Here is a 12,284-nt window from a genome sequence, read left to right on the forward strand (position 1 = left end):
AAACGTGGGTGAAGGGAGACAGTGGTCTGTGTAAGTCATGCAAATAATAAGAATTTATAATTTATCAAGGGGTAATGAAGGTGGGAACAGGAGGTTAAAAAGAGGAGTTCATACCAAGGGCTCAAATAGAAAGTAAATGTTTAGCAAATGATGATGGCAACATATGTACAAATGTGCTTGATACAATTGATGCCTGGATAAAAGGTAGCATATGATCAAAAACTATCCAAGTATTAACCTACCCTGTCCAAGTGCTAGCCAGGCCCAATCCTGCTGAGCTTCTGAGATCAGGCAAGATTGGGATGGTAGATACCAGAACTGATGTATTGAAGGAGGAAGGTCAGTCTACACTGAAGGCATTGTGAGAAAAACAATCAAGTTGATGGAATGCCAACTAAATTGTTTCACAAACTGATGTAACATTGGAGGCACTCACTAACCTATGGCAAGAAATTTGAGAGGCAGCTACCTGGTCAACCAACTGAAAGCAATGCATATTTGTATCAGTTCCCAAAAAAATGACCCAACAGAATGCAGGAAGTATCAAATAATACCATTTGCAAGTCAGTTTCTGCTGAGAATAATTAAACAATGATTGATGTCATATATCGACAAGGGACTGCCTGAAATTTAAGCCCGATTCAGAAAATGACATAAAATGAGGAATACCATTGTTGATGTCAGATGGGTCTTGGCTGAAAGCAGAGAGTACCAGAAAGATGTTGACTTGTGTTTCAGGGCATGCACATAGGCGTTTGTATATATCACAGAAAACTACGGGGCAAAAATGAGCATTCCAGAACACTCCATTGTGCTCAGGGAGAATCTGTACCCAGGTCAAGAGGTAATTTCTCAAACAAGGGAACACTAGAGAGTACTCCACCTCCCCCCAGCCCCAAAAAACCCAGAATTTTTTTCAAAGCTTTGTATTAAAATTTTTTTTTTTTATGAAACAACCGTATCACCTTCAAAGTACTCTCCATGACACTTAATGCATTTGTCAAATCTGTGATTCCATTCTTGGAAACATTTTTCAAACTCATCTGTTTAGATGGCTGACAGCACCTCCCTTGTTTTTTTCCTCACCTCTCCTACATCATCAAATCGCTGTCCTTTCATGCTCCTCTTCATTTGTGGAAACAAAAAGAAGTCCCACAGTTTGAGGCCAGGTGAGTAAGGTGCATGGGGCAAGAGAGGCTTGCTGTTTTTGGCCTAAAACTGGCTCACCGAGATGGCTGTGTGAGCAGGTGCATTGTTGTGGTGGCAAAGCCTGTGCCTGTCTGCCACAAACCAGGCCTTTTTTGTCACACAATCTTATGCAATCTTTTCAGAACTTCTAAATCGAAAGTTTGATTAACGGTCTGACCTGGTGGAACAAACTCCAAATGCACTGCGAGTGGACATGTTTGTCTGTTCAGGAAGTTGACGTCCACAACGAGGTTTGTCATCAATCTACATTTCTCCTTTTTTGAAACAAGAAAACCACTCGTACACTTAAGTTTTTCTCACAGTGCTATCCTTGTAAACTGTTCAATATCACATCAGTTTCTGTGTCATTTTTCCTGAGCAGGAAACAAAATTTCACAGCTGCACACTGTTCTCTTAAATCAGCCATCACAAAAGACAAGTTTAAAGTGAAACTGCTTTTATGAAAAAAATTCACTGTGACTAGAGAGAACCTTCCCAGGTGATGCCACTGGGTGCACTAACTCAGACCAAGTTACTTGATGCTCACCTTGATGCGGGCAAAATGCATACTACTAAAAGCTCCGCTTTAACCAGCCCAATTCCGGGGTACTTTTGGGTATGTATTTTATGGTTTAAAATCAGGAAAAGTATGTGTCAGGTTTGTATCCTTTCTTCATAGTTATTCAATCTGTATGCTGAGCAAAGAATCCGAAAACTGGACTATGTAAAGAAGGCCATTGCATCAGGATTGGTAGAAGGCTTATTAGCAAGCTGCACTATGCAGATGGTGCACCCTTGCTTCCTGAAAGCAAGAAGGAGGTGAGGCACTTGCTGATGAAGATCAACAACTGCAGCCTTCAGTCTGGATTACAGCTCAATGTAAAGAAAACCAAAATCCTCACCACTGGACCAATTGGTAACATCATGATAAACCGAGAAAAGATTAAACTTGTTGGGGATTTCATTTCACTCGGAACTACAACGAATGTTCATGGAAACTGTAGTTAAAAAATCAAAGAACATATTGCACTGGACAAATCTGCTGAACGAGACCTCTTTAAAGTGTTAGAAAACAAAGCTATCACCTCGAGGACTAAGATATGCCTGGCCCACATCGTAATATTTCAAGAGCCTCATATGCATACGAGGGTTAGGCAATGATTAAGGAAGACCGGGGGTAATGGATGCATTTGAACGACGGTGTTGGTGAAGAATATTGAAAAATGCCATGAATTGCCAAAAGAACAAAAATAAAATAAAATAAAATTGTCTTGGGGGAAGTACAGCCAGAATCGACAGTTTTGAATTATGGTTTTGGCGAAGAATCTCGAAAGTGCTATGGACTGTCGGAAGAACAAACAAGTCTGTCTGGATGTGGCCGAGAGACGAGGATGGTACACTGTGCATATGTTATCACGCTCTTTGCGAACGTTTCAGGATCCACAGGTCACTGGAGAAGGGCATCCTCCGTGATGAAGAGTCAGCAAAAGAGAGGAAAATGCCCATTGAGGTGGATGGACACATGGCTGTAACAAGCTCAAGCTTAACGCCAGTGGTGAGGCTAGCAGGGGACCAGGCAGTGTTTGTGCTGTCACACGTGAGGTCACTACAAGTCAGAACCAACTCCTGGGCACCTCACAACTGCACAGCAGCAGTGACTAGTCTGAATTTTTGTTTATTATTCCTTTCTTTTATACATACACACCATGTGTACACATATGAATATGTGTACATAAGTGTACTTTGTCTATACACACCTGTCTTCATACGTGTATCATTTTGAAACTCTGTGTGAGTGTATTCTCACAGGGTTTGTTTATGTCAATGAACATTACATTACTAAGATTCACCCATGCATGTAGACATTGCTCATCTGTTTACATTGCACTGTAACATTCCATTGTGTGACCATACCACATTCCGTTGTCTCTGCTTACGTGCATTTACAGTGTTTGCCCCTTAGATACGTCACCTATAAAATAGGAGAAAATAAATATCTCATCACAGAATTGCTACGATTGATATGAAACACTGAGTCCAGAGATTGACACCAAGATTTCAAACCCTGACTCAAGATTCCAAACCTCTTCTTGAATCTGGAAGGAGACAGGAGAAGATCCCAATGAAACATATGTTCCAACACCAGTGTTCAGAATACAGTTTCTTTTTGATTTGCTCTCAACCAATGTCTAACCCAGTAGTTCTCAAACAGGAATGAGTTTTGCCCTGCAGAGAATACTTGGCAGTGCTTGAGTTTCCCAATTCAGGGAATACTCCAGACAGCTGATGGAGGCCCTGGATGCCGCTGAAGACACTGCAATGCACAAGACAGTCTCCCCACAGCAAAATATCAATAGTGTGAAGGTTGAGAAGCCCTACTGTACCATCGCGTGTTCTTGTGATACCCCAAACCACCCCTTAAGGATACAAAATGTCCCTCCATTCTGTGAATTAAAGGTAGGGGTGACTTCCTTGAAGATCTTCTGTCCTTGGGCACTGTAAGAGGATATGTGTAGATTTTATACATAATGTGTCTTATAGGAACTGCTACTGTTATTGTTGTTGTTTGTGGTTACCCCGCAATTCTGACTCACGGCAACCCCACATGGCAGAGGACAAGTGCTCCATAGGAGTTTCGATGCTGTCACCTCTCAGAAGCACCTTTTTGGAGGCCTGTCTTCCAAGACATCTCGAGATGTGTTCAAATCACCAATCCTTTGCCTAGGAGCTGAGCCCTTAGCCACTTGTACCATGCAGGGACTCCTTCTCTGGACTAGGTTCTGTTTTGTCAGGAGCCATTGAGTCGGTTCCAACCCAGCAACCCTGTGTACAACAGAAGGGAATGCTACCCAGTTCTGTGGCAGCCTCCCAATTGTTCTTAGGTTGGATCCCACCAAGGCAGGCGCTGTGTCGATCCACCTTGCTGAAGGCCTTCTCTTTTCCACTGCGCCACTACTGCACTAAGCCTGATGCCCTTCTCCTTGGAGTGGCCTCTCCTGATAACATATCTGTAATACATGAGACAAAGTCTCACCATCCTTTCCACTAAGGCCCATTCTGGCTATACTCGTCCCAAGACAGATTTGTTGCTATGGACTAAGAGAGCATAAGAAAAATGATTCCACAGGGAGCCCAGCTTACCTTCACCTACCTTATTGTTTAAATGGCCCCTAATTATTGTTTTCATCCCACCGTGAAGTCCTCACCAGTCACCCATCGCCGGTCGGTCTATATGACTTCAGTCAGTCATCCATAGCAAAGGGAGTTTCGCAATTCCAGTGCTATTCATGTCCGGCCTACACGCAGCCCTAGACCAAACCCAAGCATCTCTGTCTAGCACATAGCCCTCACGGTCAGCTGTGACAGTCTACACATCCAACTCATGGCATCCCAATACGCTCCAGACATCTGTGACCAAGTCTTACTACTGAGCCGTTTGCTCATAAGCCCCATTCATTCATACGCATTTCCTCCACCTAGGAAGCTCTTCCTCCCCTGTTTGTAACTAGTGAATCCGACTTGGTTTGAAGGGCGCAGGTCAAGCATTCCATTCCACAAGAGCTCACCCTTGGTTCTCGCAGGGTTTCACAGTGCATCTGCCCCAGTACTTCCAAACCCAAACCAAACGCACTGCTCTCAAGTCAATGCTGACTGAGAGCGACCTCCTGTGGGTTTCGGAGGCTGTAACTGTTTATGGGAGTAGAAAGCCCGTCTTTCTCCCACGGATCTGTTGGTGGTTTGGGATCGCACCCCAACATGTAGCCACCAAGGCTCCTTGCCCCTGTACTTACCACAGTGGAATCTTATCATTGTCTATTTTCCTATCGGTCTCCCCATCAGAGTAAACTCCTTAAGATCATAAAATGAGCCTTTTGTTTGTGTTCCTAAGGCCTAATATATTAGCTGGCATCTAATCGTTGTCTTAACAAGCCTGTTGGATGGATGGACAGATGGGTGGGTGGGTGGATGGATGGATGGATGGATGGATGGATGGATGGATGATGGAGGGGTGGATGATTGGATGGATGGATGGACAAATGGATAGATGGGTGGATGGATGCACTGACGGATGAGTGCACGGATGAACCTGCCCACAAAGACGAAGCAAGTCAGCTGATGAGACTGTGGGGAAAAAAAGAGGTCGATGAGAACAATCTGCCACTTAGCCATGTTTATTGGACAGCTATATCTTTGTCTCATTGAGAGATCACCAAGAAACATGAGCACCCAAAGCAAGGGAAGACAAAGCTACGGAAAGAAAAGCAGCTCTTCTCCGCTGGCTGGCAGCAGCGCACAGAAGCCCAGGGGCTCCCCTCTCTGTGCCTGGAGGCAGTCATCTGAACCTTTAGGATGTGGCACTTCTGCCGATCTCCTTGAGACGTAGTGGAAGACAAGTGATGGTGTGGAAAGAACGGGAGTCTAGCTAACTTGCCCTGAGCCGGTGGGGAGATGGTCATGTTTTCTCTTGAGCTGGTGACTTTCTTTGCAGGAATGGGTGGGCTGAGGCCACTTCAGGCATTGGCAGTTTTGCCCGCAGTGGGCTGGCTGCCTGCAGCCTCACAGGTGGTTGGGCTAGTGGGTTTGGCAGCATTGGCTGGGCAGGTACTTGCCTCTGAGACACTCTCCCTGCAGGGGGTTGAATCGGCACAATCGGGTTGGCTAGAAGTGGATTTCTTGGAATCCCATTTGCTGGCGTCAGCTTCACCACAGGGCAGGCGGGAGCAGACTGGGCGGTAAGAGACGGAAGTGAGGTAGGCCGGACGGCGCAGGACGGAGTAACAAGAGCGGTAGCAGGTAGGACGATAGGAGATGGATGTCACGTATGGTTGCCTGTAGGCGATGGAGCCAGAGCAGATTGGGCGGCAGGTTGAACGGTAGGAAACCGGGTAACTACAAGTCTGTTTGCTGGAACTGGGTATGTAGAAAGTGGGCCGAGAGCAAGCTGGTTGGCAGATGGCAGATGCAGAAGACCCAGGGTGGCTGCAAAGAGGTTGGCAGGGTGCTGACGTGCAGGATACTGGTTCACAGAGGGACCGACAGCGCTTGACTAGGTAGCAGGTAGATTGGCACGGGCTGGGCACACAGACACCTTGTGAGCAGGGACTGGCCTCAGAACAGATGGGTTGGCAGATACTGGAGACGCAACAAGAGGGTTCTTGGCAGGAGCTGGACGCACACGGTGGCTCACAAGGGCTTGAGACACAGCAGACAGTGCGGAGGCAAATGGGCTCACAGACCAGAGCCACACAGGCAGCTGGCTGGCAGATACTGGTCTCTGAGCAAGGTGGCTCACATGGACTGGAGTCACAGCAGATGGGTTGGTAGCTACTGGCCATGGAGCAGACAGACGGACAGTAGCTGGGCGCCGGGCACACTGGCTGACAGCAAGCAGGTTCGCAAACCAGGGGTGGGCAGGAACTTGGCACAGCGCACACAGCTGAGCAGCCGCTGGGCTCACAAATGACCGGCTGGCAGCAGCCAGGCTCACAAATGACCGGCTGGCAGCAGCCGGGCTCACAGAGGACTGGCTGGCAGGAAGTGGGCACACAGAGGACTGCTTGGCAGGAGGTGTCCTCACAGCCCACAGGTTGGCAGCAACTGCTTCCGGAGCTCGAAGGTTCACAAGGTGTGGATTCACAGCACACGGGCTGGGCACAGGTACTTACAGGACAGGAGGGCTGACAGCATTGGGGATCGCAGCCTGAGGACCCACAGCCATCTTGACAAGTTACCAGTTGCCAAGTCTGGCTCCTGCAGGAACTGGGCAAGCAGATGGGCCCCATGCAGCTCACCTCTCTGGAGCAGAGAGAGATGGCTGGCACGGAGGGGCATTTCCTGGAACAGCAGCTGCCGGACATGGTGGAGATATCTCTGCTTCCTAGAGAGTGAGAGCGAAGAGGGAGCTGCCCGATTGCGATTGCGATCGCTCTCCCGGGCCCTCGCCTTTATACTACCTCACCGGTGTGTGTGTGTTTGGGACACCTGCATCTTTCCCGCGTTGCTGTTTGGACCAGTGTGCAAAGGAACATCTTATTATGCCAAGGTTTGTTTATCGGGAAGTTGTTTGTCTCCCCATAAAGACGCTGTTTATTTATTGACTTGCTAAATCGGGAATCCCAGAACGACAGGTTGTCTCGGAATGAGCATCATTGCCTCCGAACTGTGTGCTCTGGGTTCCTGAGCATCACCAGTGGAGGAAGAAGAAAGGAACTCCTCCATTATCCAGCATCTGGTCCTCTGTGTCAAACCCTGGCCTGGGCCCCGAGGATGCCCAGTGAATAAGAGCTGGAGACCCAGTCTGATGGCTCTTACCATCTAGTAGACAACCATGCAGTGAAATGCATGTCGCTCCAATGATACGCTCCGTAATAGGGGTCAGGAGATGTGGTGAGGAGCTCGATCGCGAGGTGACATGGATTGTGGAATGACTGTGGTTTGCACCAATAATCGTATTTAAAACCCAGAGAAATCAATCAAGCAGAGTCTTCTCCCTCACACCAGGTGAAGAGGCAGGTAGAGAGTGAGGTGCGGGTCCGAGTGGTTAAGCCATTGGCTGAATGTCACTCCCAGCCTGCCCCTCCCCTAGGGCTGCTTGCTCTCCTCTTCTTCACCCACATGTCTGAGCCTAACCCCTCTCACGAGCCTTGGTCAAAGCCATATGTCACGGCCGCAGCCTACTCTGTTGTCCTCCACTCCATTCTGTAAGCAGCCCCACCAGAGAACATTGCCTCTACCTGTCTTGGTCTCCCTATTTCTCTTCCTTCTTTCCCCCCCCCCACCCCCCCCCCATCCGGCCCCAGGCTTTCAGCAACCTTTCTAGGGCCTTTCTTGCCTTTAGGATTTTAACAGTTTCTAAAAGGAAAATGTCACCAAGACCCGAAGGGTGAAGATGAAAGAGGAGAGGTAACAGGGTGGCTTCTCAAGTTTATCTGTTAAGGATTTTGAATGAGAGATACTTCTTTGTTGTTGCTTAGAGCAGAGGTGAGATGGGAAATGAGCCCTAGGCTTCTAGGCTTTGCTTTCTAAAACCCCAAAGCCAGGCATCCTTGCTCAGGGAAGGATCTACCTTGCCTCCTCCCTGGGCATTCAGCATCAATGCAAAAGTCAGACTCTCCCTGGGAAAAAGTGAGCTGTGGTACTACCGATGCTGCTGCATTTATTCATTCATGAGACATTCATTCAGTTAGGAGCCCTGGTGGTGCTGTAAGTGTTGGGTTGCAAACCATAATTTGGTGGTTCAAACCCACCAGTCGCTCCTTGGGAGAAAGATGAAATGATCCACTTCCGTGAAGATTTACAGCCTCAGAAACCGTAGATTGCCATGGGTGAGATTCACTCAACTAATTTCTCTTTTATTCATCTAGTCAACTACCCAACCCTGGGCTAAGTGGAGAGCTTATAAAAAGAATGAGCTGCAGTCCCTGCCACAAAGATCCCACAATTCAGAAGACAGACAGACACATCCACAGCAATCACATTAGAACATGATAAGGCTGAGGAACACCCCGGAGAAGTACTGGAATGAGAAGTCAGGTTGGATTTTCAAGGAAGCGCGATACAGGGGGGTGATAAGAAAGAATGGGATCACTGTAGAAGCCAAAAGCTTGAGAGTGTGATATAGTCCAGAAGCAGCAAAGGGCTCACTATGGTCAGGATGCAGTTCAGAGACGAGAGTGATGGAATCACAGGGGTTACTGAGCACCCAGTCATGAAAGGACTCATGAACCATAACGGGAAGTTGGATCTTCTATTTAGAACTGTGTGTTTTATGCGAGAACGCAGCTTAACCAGCTTCGACCTTTGCAAACTTCTCACCGTTCATCCTGTAAGAAAGGAATTGGCGGAGGAGGACAAAGCTGGGGCTCGGTGGGGGTGTGAGGAGGTGGAGGTGTGTGCATAGAGATGACGTGGGACAGTGACCCAAAAGTTCCGTTGTGACAACTAGAACTGGGCGGTGCTTTGAGGTGGACGTGATCTGAAGGCGTCTTAGTGAGACGGAATCTGCAGGACTGCGTGGTTAAACAGAGAAGATTGGGAACAGGCAGGGTCCTCCTTTGAGAGGTCGGGGCAGGTTGTGGAAAAAGAGGTAGTGTGGACAGCGCTCATATGGGTAAGGCCGAGACGGCACCTCCAAAGGAGTCTAAGGCTGAGGCACGACTAACACTGATGGTCTCAAAAAACTAAACAGAAAAAGAAAAATATGAGTAGCTGTCAGGGTGGTTAAAAAAAGACTATCAAGTGTTAGCAAGGACCTGGGGCAACTGGAAGTCTCAGACATAGCAGGTGGAAATCCAAAATGGTACAAGTGCTTTGCAAAACAGTCAGTGTGTTCAGCTGGACTGACTAGAAAAACAAATCCAGAGACACTCATAGGTATAAGAGAGAACTTTATACCAAGAAGTAAATTATGCATAAAGAAAACATCACAGCCCAATCCAGATCAAGTTCATAAGTTTGATATTTGTCCATATGTCTGATACTAGCCCATGAATTCCTCTTCAGACTCATGCAGCACATGAAATGATGCCGAATGCAGGACGATCACAGGCCAGTGAGTGGAAAGTCCCATGGATCCAATGGCAGTGGAAGCATCTCCATGGCTCTGTGTGGCTTGTCAACAGGAAGGTGTAGCAAAGACAGAGTTCCCAGAATCCTCATGAGAAGGCCACGCCCACAAGGAGGGATCAATCAGGCTGTGACCTGATTGGTAGACTAGACCCCGCCCCTTTCATCTTTTATCAAGGTGGCATGAAATTGTGGAACTACCGCAGTCGGGAAGTGTGTTATAAAGTTAAATGGACATAGTGAAACATCCATTTGTCATTTACTCTTATGTCCACACATAGATTTGTACATGAATTTTCTAGCAGCTTCATTCATAACAGCCCAAACTGGGAGCAGCCCCAATGCCCATCAGTAGGCGAATGTACTTTTGATTCGTGCTCACAGTGAAGTGCTCTTCAACAAACTGCTGAGCCGTGCAACAGCATCGCTGAACTTAAAAACGCGATCCTAGGGGAAAGAGTTCACACTGCACAATTTTGTTTATTTGAAATATTAGAAAGGGCAAAATGGATAGTGAATTTTAGCAGATGGGTGATCGTAGGGATCAGCAGCAGAGCATATGACGCAAGGGGGGATATGAGGAATTCTGAGAGGATGGAAACCATCTATATCTTCATTGCCGTGGCGGTTATACAAATCCATAGAATCGTTAAGTCTTTATTAACTGTACTCTAAAATTGCTTGGTAAAGTGGAGGCAGACTGCCAAGGGGGGGTAGGGGGCGCTCAATGAGACGGATTGACACTGTGGCTGCAGCCATGCGTTCAAACCTAAAAACAATTGTGAGGTTGGTGTAGAACCGGACCATGTTTCCTCCTGTTGTACATAGATAAGGTCACGGTGAGTTGGAACTCGCTTGAGATCCCCTAACAACACCAAAAACTGGAAGCACTTTCTGATCTATCAATGTTCTCTTCATCACGTTGACTTAAAAATGAAACAGAAAGAAATACGTGGCAAAACCTAAAAGCAGCGTGAATTGAGTTGGATTGGTGAATCTGCTTAGAAAGGACTCTGGAGGACACACACCAGTCGCAATAGCTGAGTGGGGAGAGTTCAACAGGGGCTATGTTTTTATAGGTATTTTAGGAAACATCAAGATGAACAGAACCGCCCCCCTCCAAAAACAATGTTTTTGGGGGGTTGTTTGTTAAATAACGCATTGTTGGGAGAAAGAAAAGTTCTCCAAGGAATGAACGGAAGGAGTTTCCTTCCATACGGAGATCACGTTCTGCAGGATGGGGGAGCATCTTCACACAAGTTCTAACCCTCCAGCTGCGGCTTCAACGCCCACGGGAACACCCACTCCTCCCATCTCGGAGACTCCAGCGGAAGGAGCATAGCTGGTCCCAGGACCAAAATAAAACTGCGGCCAAAGGAAGACGCACCTGCCGGGAACATCTTCAGGACCTGCATGTGCCCAAAGCTTTGCCCCAGGAACCCTCCCTGCCAGTCAGAACGCAGCCGCTTCTACCACAGCCTCCAGTCCTGACCTTGCCTGGGGGCTCTGACCAAGCCTGAAAGCCTCCTGCAGAACCACCCCAGAGGGACAATATGCACGTGGAAGAAGCCATGCCCCGCCCTTAAGATTAAACCTGGCCAGCATCAACCTTGACCCAGGAGTTTTTAAAACGCAGGCGCTAGGGTCCCACCTTAGAGCTACTAGATACACCCTCCGGTGGTGATGTCCAAGAATCTGTTATTTGTCAAAAGCTCCCCAGGGGAACCCCGTGCCCCTAAGGGTGCATTGGTCTACAGGTGTGGTCCTTCAACTTCAAGGCTTAAGGATGGCCTGGGGGTTCTTGTTAAAACACAGACCCTCAGGCTGCACCCCTGTCGATTCTGCTTCCCACCTGTCTCAGGCAGGGTCCCCAAATCTTGGGTTGTCATTGGTCCCCAGGTGATCCCGATGCGGGTGACCCACAAGTCACCTTTCAAAAACCCTCCTTTGGATGTTCAAGTTGTCCTGACCCAGCCCAAGGAGGGGCAGAAGAAGAGGCGGGAGGTCTAGTTAGGTGTTGCCAGCAGGCTCGGATTTATTCGGAAGTTAACGAGAGAGAACCGTGGTGTCTCGGAGGCAGCAGAAGGCTGGGGAGGGCAAGTCGGTCCCCAAAACACCTTGAATCAAAGGGTGCCTTTGCATTTCATGAACCGCAGCCGCAGGTGGGGGGTGGAGGGCAAGGGCGCCACCCTTTCAGTGGGGGAGGGGAGGGATCACCTGGGGCGGGACCCTGGTGTTCCGTCTCTCACCGGCACGGCTATTGTCCTGGGCGCCTGGGAACCCCTCCCGGGCCGGTGTGGAAGGAGGAATGCTCCGCTACCGGGAACCCCAGAGGCGGGACCCTGGCTCGGAGGTGTGCAAGGTCCCGGAGCCCAGGGCGTGGCCATCGGGGGCAGCAGAAAGAGTCTTTCCCTGGGACTGCCTCGGGGGCGGGGGAGCTGAGCAGACTCGTCACTTCGTGTCGCACACCGCCGTGGGCTGGCAGCACACCGGCTCGCAGCACCCCGCGTTCCCGCAGCAGGAGCCGCAGC

At 48.6% G+C, this 12,284-nt stretch overlaps 1 protein-coding gene across 1 annotated transcript; it reads right to left on the reverse strand.

Annotated features, from left to right (window-relative positions):
- Positions 1-5,699: 5,699 nt before the first annotated feature.
- Positions 5,700-7,046, reverse strand: LOC101655673 (keratin-associated protein 16-1). The gene has a single exon (XM_030888104.1). It carries the CDS (start codon positions 7,044-7,046, stop codon positions 5,700-5,702), a length of 1,347 nt encoding a protein of 448 aa, XP_030743964.1.
- Between the last annotated feature and the right edge of the window lie 5,238 nt (positions 7,047-12,284).

The sequence above is a fragment of the Echinops telfairi genome, unplaced genomic scaffold, assembly GCF_000313985.2.
Source record: "Echinops telfairi isolate 266 unplaced genomic scaffold, ASM31398v2 ScPeMD7_7458;HRSCAF=8496, whole genome shotgun sequence".
Lineage (NCBI taxonomy): Eukaryota > Metazoa > Chordata > Mammalia > Afrosoricida > Tenrecidae > Echinops > Echinops telfairi.

Coding starts and splice junctions, on each gene's coding strand:
- LOC101655673 (XM_030888104.1), bottom strand. CDS start 7,046: ATGTCCGGCAGCTGCTGTTCCAGGAAATGCCCCTCCGTGCCAGCCATC.